Source organism: Lissotriton helveticus, chromosome 2_1 (assembly GCF_964261635.1).
Source record: "Lissotriton helveticus chromosome 2_1, aLisHel1.1, whole genome shotgun sequence".
NCBI classification, from domain to species: Eukaryota; Metazoa; Chordata; class Amphibia; order Caudata; family Salamandridae; genus Lissotriton; species Lissotriton helveticus.
In genome coordinates this window covers 525,228,255-525,243,875 of record NC_136059.1, presented here as the reverse complement: position 1 = coordinate 525,243,875, position 15,621 = coordinate 525,228,255, and the positions used below count along the sequence as shown (strand labels likewise).

The following is a 15,621-nucleotide window of genomic DNA, read 5'->3' as shown; positions in this document are numbered from 1 at the left end:
TAAAAGTATAGGGGTTTGGCCATGGCCATGCTCCCACCCCAATATGTGTGCTAGTCTTTCTGTCCCTCAGTTGGTCAGATGGGGTGATTACCCCCAATATGCTCTTCCGGGTGACAGAAAGTCCACTAGATACCAGGAAAAAAACATAGGGGTGGGAGTTGCTCAACAGAATTTCTGCCCCCTGGAGGTGGATGGGGGCAATTACCACCAATTTTATTCCCCGGGGAGGAAAGTCCACTAAAAATAGGGACTACATTTATGCAATATTGTTTTCGTGGGGGGCCTTGGGCTTGGGCCTGTGCTCTCACCACTCCAGGGCCCAATAGATGTTCTGCTCCCCTCTTCCCACGGAAGAGTGGATAGGGGTATTCACCCACAATCTGCCCTCCCTAGGCCAGGCGGGGGGTAGAAAGCACAGTTAAAGCCAGGGGTTTCAAAATGGCACCTAAACAAACAAATGAGGTGGCATCAAGCCATACCACCACCCCAGAAAGGGTAATAGTGTCTTTCTGCACCGTGAGCAGATAGGAAGTTTGTCTCTATTGCCTTGGGGAGGCAAATTGAATACCACACCCTAAAACAACTTAAAAAAACAGTTCATGTGTTCTTGGCATCTGGCTAGCTTAGCAAACAGTGCTATACTTGAACTTAAAGAGTAGTATAGTAACTAAAAGGGTACTAGGAGAGGTGTGGCGCCGCGGCCAGGGCGACTGACGCTGGAATCTGGGGATCACGGTTCGATCCCCGGCTCCGGCGGCAGGTTAGCCCAGCACCATGTGACTCTGGGCAATAGCTCGCTTAATCTCCCCAACGGCCCCCCAGCGCCTAGAGACCCTTACGGGTGATTGTGCGCTTTACAAATGTGGACTTTACTTTACTTTAGTATCTAGCCTCATCAGGAAGAGCGAGCTGTAGTACTAATTCCGGGAGTAGACATGTCTTGGTGATCATAAAACTCAATGTCATTAATTTTGTTTTTTTTTAAATACCTATCACTGGTCTATTAGAACCTTTACTCCTGTGGTGGCTCTGAATACCTGACTTTTGTTGTCCAAGAAAGCATAGGTGGCACAAACTCAGATTAACAAGATAATGTATCATCAGCTGGGTTATAAAAAGTGAAACAACTTCATTAGGAAACAAAGTCAGAAACTCCTTCTACCAAGTCGCATTTCCTTCCAACAACCACTCGGACACCTTTGCTCTGCTGGACTCCTACCTGCAACACATCCCACGTATGCACAGAACCAGACGAGGAGGTGAGGGGTCTCATCTGTCCTAAAGCTTGGAACGGCCACCCATGCCACATCAGAGCCTCCCCCCTTACATTTTGCAAGAAGCTGAAGACCTAGCTTTTCAACTAAGCAACCTACCATAGCCAGGGCTAGGCCCACACAGATGCCCAGTGCCAGGGTACCCTTGCGGATGATAGTGCGCTCTACAAGTACACATAACATAAATAATGATTATTGCAGGCATGACAGCACCATGTGTGGAAGAGCATCCAGAATTATGGAAAAAGTGGTATTTGACATAAGAAGCCCGAGCAAGAGGACTACTGCATAAAAAAACCAAAGCAGTAGTTGCTTACAGACAACAGTGTATAATGCTCGTGTTTGAGCAGTAAAGCCAATATAGATTAAAAGCAATACATATTGTAAACCTAAGCTAGGGGAAAAAGAGAAATATTACATGTTGACAGTTTAATATAAGTGGTAATGGCTTGAATAGGCCATGAGGCCATGAGGCTGGCTACTGCAAGGAGTGATGGAGTACTAGGGGAAGTTGTGAGTAAGGGCTTTTAAGATCATGGCCTCTTTGAGTCCAGTAAGACAGTGAGCATCTCTGAGATAGCTGCAGGGGGTTATTCCAAATAACAGAAGAATCGCTTCAGATATATTTCCTTGAAGTAATAGAATGTATCGCTAGCATTACTATTTTTGCACGTGCAAGGCAGGATACGATTCAACAACAGCCTCAGTTGTACAAGCACCCAAAGTCTACTCTGAGCATCACAAGAACATTGGGATTATATATAGGGCGAAAATAGAGGGCAAAACTCAATGTCACTGTATGAGCAACGTAAAACACAGCAAACATAAGATCTGCTTCTGATCGACTCTGCCCCGTCTCAAAAGGACGGGTGACAAATAGCTTTTACTTACACTCATGGATTCGTCCGTTTCTGGGGTTTCTGCGGTCCCACTGTCATAGTTAGCCAGCTGAGCCATTTCTACATTAAAGGGGAAAAACAATCTTTAGCACATTGTACCAAAAAACTAACATCTCTTGAAGCACAGTGTCCTGTCCTACCAAACCACTTTCCTTTTTATACACAGGATGGTCTCTCCCCGAATTATATATTTTTAGATTAATTTATTACAAAGTAAGTGACAAGACTATTAGGCGAGGACCAGATGTCCACGAGCTACATTGAAGGGTTCGCCTGCAGAGGCCTCTCAATACCTGGTACATTATAAACCACCCCTGGAAGCCAGCACCTTTTCTGCAAAAGGGGAGGGTCAATTGTGGTCATTTCTAATCTGTTATATAAGGTATAGGCTAAAGATGCACTATCCCAAAATACAAGACAAAACATCATCTGCAGCACTACAAATGAGGGAACAGTTCTAAAAGAAACGTACAGAATTACCTTCCATATTTCGAGATCATACACATAATTGAGGAAACAATATTTATTGACAGTGGTTCGAGTAAACTGTGTCAGTTGGAACACAAACAAGGGATGTGTTGCCTTGCCATCTGTAATATGGAAATGCATATTAAAACAACTTCTACATTCCAGGAACCTCTTTAGTCTATTATACCATTTCAATGTGCTTCATCTGCTTTTAGGCGAAGGCCATGAAAGGCGAACTAGGGCTTTTATTATGCTGCCACAGATACTATAGATGCTTCTGTGCAAGTCAGACAAGAATATGCAAACAGAAAAGGATGGAGAGAGACAAAGAAATAAAAAAGAAAATATTACTATTGAACTAACGCTAGACACACAGTCAAGACGGAAAGTTGCCCAATTACTTGTGTAAAATCTATATCCCTACAGATTTCTATCTAACGTACATGCATAATCAGTCAAACACAATCTTCCTGTTTACTGGCAAACAATTACTATAAATGTTGAGACTGCAACTTGAAAGTAACCACGTGCCCAAAAGGTTCACTGGGCGCTCGTAGCATATAACACATTTTACCTTGGAAAATGATTCACAAAACCCATATTCCAAATAATTTACGGAAAATAATATATTCAGTCATTATGTGTTGTATCGATAATAGTCTAGAGACCACCTATATGGGCTACTTCAATGGATATTGCTTTGAGGTTCGGGAAATGTAATTCAATATATAACATATTCCCTCATCACTGAAACTACCGCTTATAAAGGACTGCATGATGTACAAGTTATGTGAGCAAAGGTATTGTTACATGTGTTATTACAAAACAAAATTATTTCCTGGTTAGTGTAAAATGATAGGATTTATACAACATATTTTTATTCAGCATCTCTGGACACAATATAATATCAAGTGATTGAAACACGACTTAGAGTAAATGACATTTTATTACATGTTTATTCTAGTTTATAATGTAAAACCAAGTTACTATTAATTTTCATGAAAACTGCTGTAACAAAAGGCCCAGCCCAAAACCAATTGCTATGTGCAAGATAACTATTTTTTTGACTAAAGAGCCTTTATCTGGAAAATACATCTTATTTGCAAACAGTGGGCAGTAATGGAATGGAACCTGGAGTCAGCATTTAAAGCGCGCAGCTAAGGAAGCGTTTCACGATGCCCGAGGACGTTTCTAAAACTCATCTAAATACCATTAAACAGCTGTCCTTTTATTTCATTGATTTAAACCCTTTCTGAAGACCCGTGATTCCGAAAGGTAAAGACGGTAATTTAAAAGCCACAGGGGGAACAAATCTCCCTCAGGGAGCTCTTTGGAAAGCCAGCCACACTCTCTGATAAGTGACAAATCTGGTGTGGTATTGCTTTCAATATAGTATGAATTTAAGTGTCATTATCCCAGTAATTCATGGATCATTTCCCTGCAAGACAGACACCGCGGCCGCAGCAGCAGACACGGCAGAGGAAGTAATAGCGAGTTTAATCTCTGAAGATCCTTTCATGCCAAGGAAGTTCTCTTTTATATCATTTCCCAGCTCTGTTCCAATTGAGCAGTACATGGGCAATTATAGGAAACACGTCGCAGTTTGTCCACCAAATCGTCCCCTCGGACTGACAGTAAAAAGCGCCAAACTCTATAATCTCGATACAGTGTTAAAAGAAACAGAATGTTCCTCGCTTTTAAGAGTTCCATCCGGAATAATAGTTCTAAAGTAGGTTTGCCCTTAATAGAACCTGTTTAAAATGGACCAGGCTGCTGTTAAAGCAGGTTTTGTGATCTTGAGAAGCAAAAACTTGGCCAAATTAGAATATTTTTTTTTATTGGTTGTCAGTCCAAACTCTTTGTATGTTGTACATAGAGATATCTTTTATTGGAGTAATAAAATAAAAACAAAGATAGAATAGTATGTCCTCAGAGACCCCACCCTCAAAGGTAAGCTGAGAGGAATCGTAGCCTGCTACCTGGAATGTGATGTCCTACTGGATAGAGCAGGCACTGCAGTGTCTTTCTTCATTTCTTTCTTTCTATGCTGTGCTTAGGGGTCCTTACTTAGTACTTGGACGTTGATAATTCAGGTTTCACTACCCTTGTTGGCACATAGCAAGACCTTAGAATTCCCCTTGAACCCCACACTGATTTAAAGGTCCCCTCGTAGATGCAGGAAAGCTTGAATGTTTTTTGACACTACTGCCACCACATTTCTTAAAAGTGTTTGTACTATGAGCTCTTGACCCTGAAGTCTTGACAGCTTCCGTCACAGGCTAGAACCATCGCAAACATGCAAACTTTTTGCTGGTTGTTCAAGGTTCACACATCCAGTTTGATTTATGCATTATTCAATGGTGCTACTTATTATCAATTTTGATATATTCTGTGTTATTTTGCTGGGCAACGGTGACAGTATCAACGGAGGCATAGTTGCAGGAGAGAGACAGATTTTTATGTTAGTTTCAACTAGATTGCAAATATGCAGATTTCATTTTTCAGAATCTAAATTTGTATGCGGGCATGGCTTCTCTCATCACAATGAGCCAGAGTCACATAGATTTGCTTAGCAATAGGTGAGACACACTCCCAGGGCCCGCCTTTGCTCAGATAGCATCCTAGGTGAAACCAAACCGGGCGCCTAGTGTGATCCTCCTCAGCTCTGCTCCTACATAGCCGTTTCTAAGCGCTGTATATAATAGGAGCTACTAAATAATAGGAAATAGCACAGCTTCTGCACTACTCTTTTTCAGCCTGCCACTGTTGTATCCGCTAAAGCTTGTGCCTGACTTGCTCATACTGCTTCAAATTAACATTAGCTGTGAGCGACTCCATGCGTGTGTGATAGCATCATCCATCCCATTGCATATCAGCCAACATCACTTTCCATGTGCATGTTGGAATATTAATACCCCAAGGGCAAGGTTAAAAGCAAATTGCCATTATCACGTGGATACCTTCATCTATTTCTTTGCATTTTAATCAAAATCACTGTGTATGTGCACTGTGCATGTGGGAATATTAGGACCATTTTGACAGGGTTAAAAACAAAACTTCAAGCCTCAGAATGAAATATGGTGTCAGCTGTAAGTTCAGGACCAGTGGATACTTTCCTGCAGCCACTGGGGATTGGTATAAAGTACAGTTAGTGTCCCACCCCCCCCAAAAAAAATAACTACAAGTCGTATTGTTGGGGGGGTAAAAAAGAGTTCTCTTTATTTTGGTATGAAAAAAAGACACTTTAAAAAAAAATGAAAACAGGCCCCACTTACTGCCCTCATCGTCCTGGACCTCTTGGCCGCCTTCGACACCGTCTGCCACAACACCCTCTGTACATGCCTCCACGAAGCAGGGATCCACGACAAAGCCGTGGACTGGACCGCCTCCTTCCTCACTGAAAGAACCCAGTGGGTCCGCCTCCCTCCGTTCCGATCTGAAGCCACCACGATCACCTGCGGCGTACCCAAAGGATCTTCACTCAGCACATCCCTTTTCAACATCTACATGGCACCACTCGCCAACATCGTCCGATCACACAACCTCATCTAATCTGTTATGCCGACGACACCAAGCTGATCCTCTCCCTCACCAAGGACCCCACCACTGCCAAAACTAACCTCCAAGAATAAATGAAGGGCGTCGCTGAATGGATGAAGAACAGCCACCTGAAATTGAACTCGGACAAGACAAAGGTCGTCATCCTCGGCTCCACCCCCTCTGCCTGGGACGACTGCACTAGGAGCCGCACAGACACTCACCGACCATGCACGCAACCTGGGGTTCATCCTGGACTCTTCACTCTCAATGACCCAGCAAATCAACGCTGTCTCCTCCTCCTGCTTCAACACCCTCCGCAAGATCTACAGATGGATCCCCACTGGAACCAAAAGACAGTCACCCAGGCCCTGGCCAGCAGCAGATGACTACGGCAATGCCTCCTACGCAGGAACCATGGCCATATTCCAGAAAAGACTACAACGCATACAGAACGCCTCTGCACGCCTCATCCTCTACATCCCCCACCGCACCCACATCTCAGCTCACCTGAGAGACGTGCACTGTCTCCCAGTCAACAAGAGGATCACCTTCAAGCTCCTCATCCACGCTCACAAAGCACTCCACAACACCGGACCAGTATACCTCAACAAACGACTCACCTTCTACATTCCGAACCGCCAGCTTCGCTCCGCTGACCTTGCCAACGTTCCACGCATCCACAGGAAGACCACCGGCGGCAGATCATTCTCCTACCTCGCCGCCAAGACATGGAACACCCTCCCTACCCACCTACGACAAACTCAGGACCTGCTAACCTTCAGGAGACGTCACAAGACCTGACTGTTCGAGCACTAGCTGCACCCTCTTTGTGCCTTGAGAGCCTCATGGGTGATTAGTGCGCTCTACAAATGCTTGATTGGTTGATTGATTGATTGATTGAAAGAGGCTGAAGCACTGTGGACCTGACAAAATTACACCCCATGTTTACTTATGACATAACAAGAAGCTTTAAAATACACCAAAAAGTGTAGTATGTGGATAATTACCGCGGTTTGTTTGCACTTTTATTCAGCATATTTTTTAATATCAAACTCAGATTATTTTGATGAAATATACCATAAAACACACACAATAAAATCTCTTTCACATCAGGGATAATGTATAAAATATGCCTCTAGTTCTAGTATACCAGATCTCAATTTAACAACCATAATTACAAATTGACTTACTGCAACACAAATTCTAATCCGGGTAACATCGGCAAACATTACAAAGCAACACTAGAGATTGTAACATTTCCATGTTTTAGCACCAGGATAAGAATGTGAATGAATGAATGAAAATATTTATTGCACGATTACTTAAAATAATCAACATTTTTCTAACCAATACAATCACAATGTTAAAACGAAAATAGTAAAAAGGAACATGATGCAGCGCTTTCACACAATTTGTACATTTAAAATATGCCCTTTCTGACAGGAAGCATGCACTTTGAATAGTACCATGACATCTTCTAGCTGGTACTTTTCTTTAGACAAAGGCCATCAGGCAGCTTCTGGTAGACAATGTGCAAGTACATGGGGTGAGATACAAGTTCTCCCTCATGGGGCTGTGTTAAATGTCACGATGCTGATAAAACTTGTGTTAAAAAAAGTCTTAAGGACATTCCTAAAACGTTTCATGTCAAATGAACATTATAAAAACACTCGAGCCAACAATTTTAAGTGGAACAGCTGAGATCTGCATAGGGATGTGCAAGTGCGCTGGATAAGGTGCAGATGAAGTTTATACTCAACTACTTCTTAAAGACTTTCCTAAAACCATTCCTGTCATGTGGGCATTAAAGATTCACCAGAGTCAGCAGTTTTGAATGAAAAGGAGCAGCAGTGGTCTAGTTCACAATGTGGCGGTGTGCTGGATAAAGTGTAGGTTCGCCTTGCATCCGAAAATCATTGTCGGGAAAGTCTTCCCATTCATTTAGTTTGTTGTTGGCCACTGGAATCGTCCATGCAGTGAGTCACTGGGATTACAAAATCAGTCATTTGACCACCCAGAAAGGGGATGCGTCAGTGACCAAGTTAAACGTGTGCAAATAGGTAGGTCAAAGTGCTAAGTCTATGTGCAATAAGGCATTATGTGCAAGAATGTCTTTACAGTACATTGAGTTATTTGTTAAAACAAGCATTGGCATAGCCAATAGGTCTCGCCTTTGGGACCTTATAAGTGTTTAGCAATGCAACAGTTGATATTGTTGCACCAAGGATATTGTGCTGGATAACTAAACACTTATAAGGTCCCAAAGGCGAGACCTATTGGCTATGCCAATGCTTGTTTTAACTTTTACTTTACAGTTTATAAATGCCACACATGCCGTAAAATATCTCAGTAAAACATTCACATTTAAGATAATTGCTAAATGTTTGTAACTTACAATTGGTAATTAATTGTGCTTTGTATGCACTTACACATGTGGTGGGGGAAATATAATCAAAATAAGACACAGCAGTATGGGTTAGATGGTACGTTGGCATTCTCTTTTCTAAAACACACCAGCTTTTTGTTTACACAGATTTCACGCTTTTATCACATGAAGTAAATTATTCAAAATGTTCACACCGCATCCGGAGAGCAGAAATAAAACCAATATAGCATTTTCACATGCATCAAGGGAGCGAGAGTTAGAACAAAAGCATTGAAACCAAGCAACCATTTTCAGAATGCATATGGGGGGAATGGGGGTAGTGCGATGTTCACATAATGTTAATTAATCTAGATTTAAACACTGCATCAGGAGATCAGAAATGTAAGCGAAATAGCATTTCCACACTGCCGCAACAGAAAAAAAAGTGTTTCACAGAAGCTTTGAAACCAAGCACCCATTTAAACAAGCACAGCATGTGCTGGAGTGGAGTTCAAAGCAGCGAAAATGTCAACAAATGCGTGCGCCGGGAAAGGAAGGCAGAGAAGGGGAGGGGGGAGGAGAAATGCGACAAGGCGGGCAGGGGAGCGGCGAAAATGACTAATTAGGGGAGGAGAAGCCGAGAAGCCGCAGAGCGCACGCTGGGTGAAGCCCTTTGATGGGCTGTGCGGCGGCCGTTGAAAAAAATGCAATTAGGAGGGAGGGAGGCTGATGCGCGTTCGTGTTTGATCACGTGGTTCACGTGAACTTCATGAAAACCGCCAGCAAAAAGCTGGTGGTTTCATGAAGATTTTCGCTACTTGAATTCTCGCTCCGCTCGATGCGCATGCGCGCATCGATAGGTCGCGAGACCTAAAAAACTAGGGTCAGCGGCATACCTTAGAGCAATGTGAAAATTAGCAGGGTAAGGAGCAAGATCTTTTTCATACGGTTACACAAAATGTTACTCAAGTCATAGGATTGACCCCTGGTTCCACTAGTGCAAAGAGGGAGCTTTCACAAGGAACTTTCAAATCAATTGTACATTAGAAAAAAGGCTGGAATCCGCTTTTTAGCACCCTAGCAACAGATTTACAATAATGTGCAAATAAACATTATAAGTGTAAAGTCTGCATGCTACAGCACGATATGGGTGGCAGAGTCTTCCAAGTGAATTCGGCAAATGTTTAGCTTTTGTCTTTTTCTCCTTCCCGCATGGATTCGTTCAGCCAGTGAACGGCGCGAGGTGCACTCTCAGCATGCAACAACAAGTTATAGATGCCAGAGTCTTACAAATAACTTAGGCTGGTGTTTGGCTTGATCTTTGTTGTCGCCTAGTTGCATGGCTTCACTCAGCAGGGTGGTTGCACCCAGCATATATTTTCCAAATCTGGACAATTCCAAAGGGGCGGTCCTGGAGAAAAGAACTGCTACTGCTGATACGCATGTCCGTACCCCTGTAGATAAAAAGATGTTCTTCGTAATTTCAGTTGTGACTGTAGCAACGTTGGGCAGCAGCATATGATATGCAGCAGGGACTCCTTTATATAGTTGCTTAGTCTGCATCCAACGATGTGTGAGAGCGATTTCCAATCCAAATGTAGGTCTTTTATCAGCAAGGGCATCAACCTTGCCCACTGGATCTCTTTCAAGCATTTCTTTCCCAGGTCCTGGCTCCGATATGGTTGTATTTTGAGGGCCTCGAGGATGCAATAAGGGCTGACTGCCCTTTTTTACCCTTCATCTTGCGATGTTGGCTTACCGTGAAAGCCGGTGGACTCGTTTGTTTATTGCACTCTCTTTATAGGCATGTAGCTCATAACATCTGGTGTCCAGTGTTCGATTGCCAAGTTTAGAGTCTTCACCGCTTTATGCAGATAGCTGTTACAGGAGTTATTCTTTACTGTGTAGATTGGTTTAAGCACCTCCTTCATGGATCCTAGATAAGGTTTCAGAACCCAGTAATAATATTTCACGTGTAATAATATTTCAGGCATTTATATTTTTGCTGCGTAAGATCAAACTCCAGGCGAATCAGACTGTTTCACTTAGCTGAAAAATGTGCTTGTGACCGTGACACTGGTCTTTCTCCAATAAAGCATCGCTTTGGCATGGAAATGCTTGATGTGTATAGCCTGCTGTTGAAAGTTATTTTGCTTTAATGACCCTCCTGATTGCTGCAGAGATAACAGCACTACATGCACAAACTTTGGTGAAAAACTACAGTAACTTTGAAGTAAGCATACTGCATTTACCAGTATGCAATTGAGGGAACTGTGGGGACGAGAGGCAGTGTGCTCCCTCCCACCTTCTGTTCACAAGGTTACCTTGAGCCAACAAGCTGACAAACTCACCTGTGTATAGAGCAGTTAGCAATTAAAATGAGGGAAAATGGGGCCCATATGGTCCCTGTGAAAGAGATGACAAACAATGCTTTTTGCTGACAATATTGTTCTTTTTTTAGACTCAAAAATGGAAACCCAAGTGGAAATTATGAAGATATTTTCAGATTTTCAAAAGATAGGAGGCTATAAAATTAATAAAGCCAGACTCATATTATGCGATTGCTGTGCTAATTCCCTATTATCAGAATTTAGACAAGCATACAATACACGCCCAAAGAGCTATCTGGGGATCTATGTGACAGAGAGAGTGGAAGACCTACTCCACTTAAATTATGCACCGCTGCTGTAAAAGGTGATATCCCAGTTACCACGTTGAAACCAGCTCCCACTTTCAATAATAGGCCAAGTAGCGCTAATTGGAATGTCTATGCTTCCATTATTTAACTTTCTTTTCAGCGAAGCTCCTTGCGTATTACAGACTTCCCATTTTAAAGAAATAGATAGCATATTCTCTTACTTTTTATGGTCAAATAAATGACCAAGACTTGCACTCAGCACTTCGAGTTATCCTGTTGCAGAGGGAGGACTCTCCCTTCCAAATATTAGAAATTATTATTATGTGACATTTGCACATTATAGTTTCAGATTTTTCTATTTAGATCCTCAAGTGCCAGATAATTTTATTTATTAAAAAAAGGTTAAGGGTCTGCAGACATATCCCCAACCTGTTGGTCCTGTAAAAGTGCCTCAGCGGATTTAAAACATGCTCTTTGACTGTCCCTCCCTATCTCATTTTTGGCTCTCAGTCTGGTCCCAAATTATTAAAATTTTCAATACCCAAATCTCCTTTTCCACTTCCCATATCTTTTTAGGGTCATTATCACCCTCTTGGCCATACCTATCGCATACTCCCTCTTTAATTGACTTATTATTTGCGATAGCCCTTCATTGAATTACTTCTAATTGGAAACAAGCAGATAAAGTTACTTTCAATGCCTGGTGGAATGCTGTGTGTTTTCACCATCGATTAGACACATGCAATATTACCCCTCTGTCTTTACGCATTAAGAGAGATCTTATATGGCTTCCTCTATCCTTTTACCTTTCAGATCTAGCCTTAGTCTCTTCTATTAAAATTACCACTCCGGATGAAGTTAAGAAACCTCCATTTCTCTGTTGTCTCCTTATCCTCCATTCCAGATGACTGCCTTAAGTTTTTGCTCCCTTTTTCAGTGTTAGTTATTTTATTGTAAGATTTGTGTTTTATAATATTCTTGTTATTACCAATATTCTTGTTGTAATTTAAAGGTAAGATTCAGGTGTTGCTTTCACTGATATTATTCATACATGTTATTCCCCCTCCCTCTCTTTCCCTCCCTCTTCTCTCCCCCTTCTCTTTCCTTCTTCTTTTATTACACGTAGACTGTAATAGGTTGTATAATGAATTAGCTTATTTTTTCATTGTATTTTCTCTTATATGATTCTTTTGTGATATGGTTTTTCGTTCTCAATAAACCTTAAACTTAAAAAAAAAAAGGTTAAGGGAATATAATACCATCAATCCCACAAGAATTACTCAGTACCCCAAGAAAGTGTGTTATAAGACCATTCAGTGGATATTTAAGCAAAAATCACAACTCCTAGCATACTAGTGCATTTTAAGAGTTAATAACTCTACGAGGCTTTCCAATATATATTCGGGGGAAAGATGTATGTTAGAGACCAGCATTTTTTAAGGCTACGGGAAGAAAATGGGTATGCTCAAATTCAAGATTTTCCCAGTGGTAGCTGCTGGAAATCATGGTTAGAGATAGAAATGTGGCTCCAACACTTTAATACAATCTTAAAATTGTCATTTATTAAATTAAAACCTATGTTGGAGAAATTAGATAAGGAGACTCTAACCTACAAAACTAGCATAAGTGAAGTCCTGAACTCTCCGACACAAAGGAAGATAAGCACCTGGGTTGAGATCTTTGAGGAGAATAAATCTGTTTCGCTGTACGAAAAAGCTAGGGACAGATGGAAGAAAAGGTAGGATATACAGATCTCTAAATTAACCAGGAATAAGATTAATAGGTTTAATGCAAAGATATTTAGAGGTGCGAATTTTAAACGCATGCAATACTACTCAAAATGGTTGATTTATAGGACACCTTGCTTCCTCCACAATATATACCCACAAAAAAAAAAATGCTTCCGCTGTGCAAAAGAAGATGGCGGCACTTGGCTGCTTATTATTTGGGAGTGTCCTAAAATTTGCAGTCTATGGGAGGAAATTTAGATATATCTCAGATCCATAGTAGACTCCTCTATATTAATTGATGAATCTATTGCAGTCCTGGGTTGCTCACCTGCTATCTCTAGGCATGAAGAACATCTTTTCAGCAATAGCAAGATCTTTAATCTTATAACTCTGGAGAACGGAAAAAGTACCTAACTTTCATGTATGGAGAGCAAAACTACGTAAAAACCAAGAATTAGAAAAAAAATAAGCAACAAGTTCGGGTGCAATAAGAAAGTATGAGAAATATTGGAGTCTATTTGAGACATAGGGTAGGAAACAGGATCTCTAGATAATCCAATATTATCAAGGGGAATGCAAGGAGGAGCTATACGGAAACTGGACTGTATATAAAGGAAAGGGGTTTTTTGCTTGTTTACATGCACTTAGCACTTTTCTCTATTATAATTTACAACCAATGGATAAAATATTAATTAATTCAATTTTTTATTTGTCAGATAGAGAAATGCTGGTTGTATTCTGATTTACTTATTGATTGTATAAAAACTGGGGGATTTATTTTTGTGATATTGTGTTCCCCTTCAAGACTATCTTTTTAACGCCTCACATGAATGCACTAATTATATTGTTGAATATTCTGGAACATATATTTATATTTGAAATATGTAACATGTTGTATCTTAAACCTAGAATGATTTATTGTTGAAAACTCTGGAATATATATCTAAAATTGATCATATTTAGCACATTGCACTTTAACTTAAGATGATTTACTGCTTTTTGCAGAGCATGTATCTATACTTAATTGAATTATATGTCTATAATTCCTATGAACCCTCAATAAAAGAATATTAAGAAAAAAGAAACTCACCTGTTTGTCTGTGTAATGGTACTGCAATCTGTGAAGATGTGGGCAAAATTTCAGCTACCCCAGATAACTCTTCTTGGCTGTCTACTACTTCTGCTCTCTACAGATGAAAGGCTATACCCAGAAACACGGGTCTAGAGATATCAGAACTTTCTGTACCATCTTCGGTGAAAAGGTTCAGAAACTTTGAAGTAAGCGTATTGCATTTACCAGAATGCAGTATGGTGAACTGTGATAGGATGAGGGGCAGTGTGTTTCCCCCCTTGTGTTTGAAAGGCTCCCTTGAGCCAACAAGCTCACCTGGGATGCACCTGTGTACCTGCCGAGTGGTACAGAGACCTGTTTCACTTGGGCAGCATTTCAGCAACCCCAGAAGTCTTTTCTCTGCATTCTACTACTTCTCTTCTCTACTGAGGAAGGGCTAAACCCAGAAACACATGTCTAGAGATAACAGCAAGGCCAGCATCAATTATGGTGAAAAACTACAGTAACCTTGAAATAAGCGTGCAGCATTTACCAGAATGCAATGGGGTGGACTGGCCTGGGATGAAAGGCAGTGTACTCTCTCCCCCCCCTTGTGATTACTGTTATTGCCATTTCTAGAGAGTTACTGCTACCCGAAGGTGTCCTAGTGCTGTATGACGTCCTGCTGAAGACTAAGAGAATGGAAGAAGTAACAGCGATATTAATTAATGAAAAGCCATGCTTTTAATGCTTTGTAGCCAATGCTTTTAAAGAACAGTAGATTTGTCATACTTCTGAGGTGTACTGGGAGCCCGTTCCATGCCTTAGCAGCATTGGGTACAAAACTTCTGCCCCACCCAACTGGCTTTTTTCACAAATGGCACCATCACCATTTTTGCATCTGATGACCTCAGTGGTCTTTTCGGTACATATCAGCGTAACCGCTGTTGAAGGTAGTCTGGCTCAGTTCCATGAAGGGCTTTGAAGACTAAGCATAAGGCTTTGATTCGGTTGTGCTTCCTAACTGGCAGCCAGTGGAGTGTTTTTATCTCAGACGATATGGAAGCGTATTTGGGTATGCCAGTCAGGAGTCTGGCCGCCACATTCTGCAGGATCTGTAATTTGTTCGTCAGTCCTTCCTGGATATTAAGAAATAGGCTGTTACAATAGTCCAATCTGGACATTGTTAACGCTGTGATGACTGTTTTTTGGGAGTCTTTAGGAAGCAGTGGCATTATTTTCCTACAGGATGTCAGGATATAGGAAGACCTCGACGCACTGTGTTAACCTGGTCCCTAAAGCTAAGGTTGTTGTCAATCCATACTCCCAGATTTTTCACTTTCCTACTGGGAGTGGGAAGGGGCCCTAAAGTGTCCGGCCAACAGTCAGAGGTCCAAACGTTGGGGTTGCTGCCAAAGAGCAAAACCTCTGTTTTCCCGGAGTTAAGTTGTAGGCAATTTTCTGCCATCCAGACCCCTACGGCATTCATACAATCTTGGAGCTGGGACACAGTTCCCAGCATCACCTCAGGACATATGGACACCACAATTTGGGTGTCATTTGCGTAGGAAGTCAGACTGAATCCAAAGGATTCAATTAGGGGTGCCAATGAGGACACATAAATATTAAAAAGTGTCAGTCTCAAAGAAGACCCTT

The 15,621-nt window shown here is 41.5% G+C and overlaps 1 protein-coding gene across 6 annotated transcripts in view; it reads right to left on the bottom strand.

Annotated features, from left to right (window-relative positions):
- The window catches only part of MAST4 (microtubule associated serine/threonine kinase family member 4), a 1,958,993-nt gene that overhangs the window by 210,662 nt on the left and 1,732,710 nt on the right, over positions 1–15,621 (bottom strand). For all 6 annotated transcript variants that reach the window (XM_078675181.1, XM_078675182.1, XM_078675184.1 and 3 more), the window contains one exon: positions 2,166–2,233. In XM_078675181.1, coding sequence (XP_078531307.1) covers positions 2,166–2,233 — 68 coding nt within the window. The remainder of the gene's footprint in view (positions 1–2,165; positions 2,234–15,621) is intronic.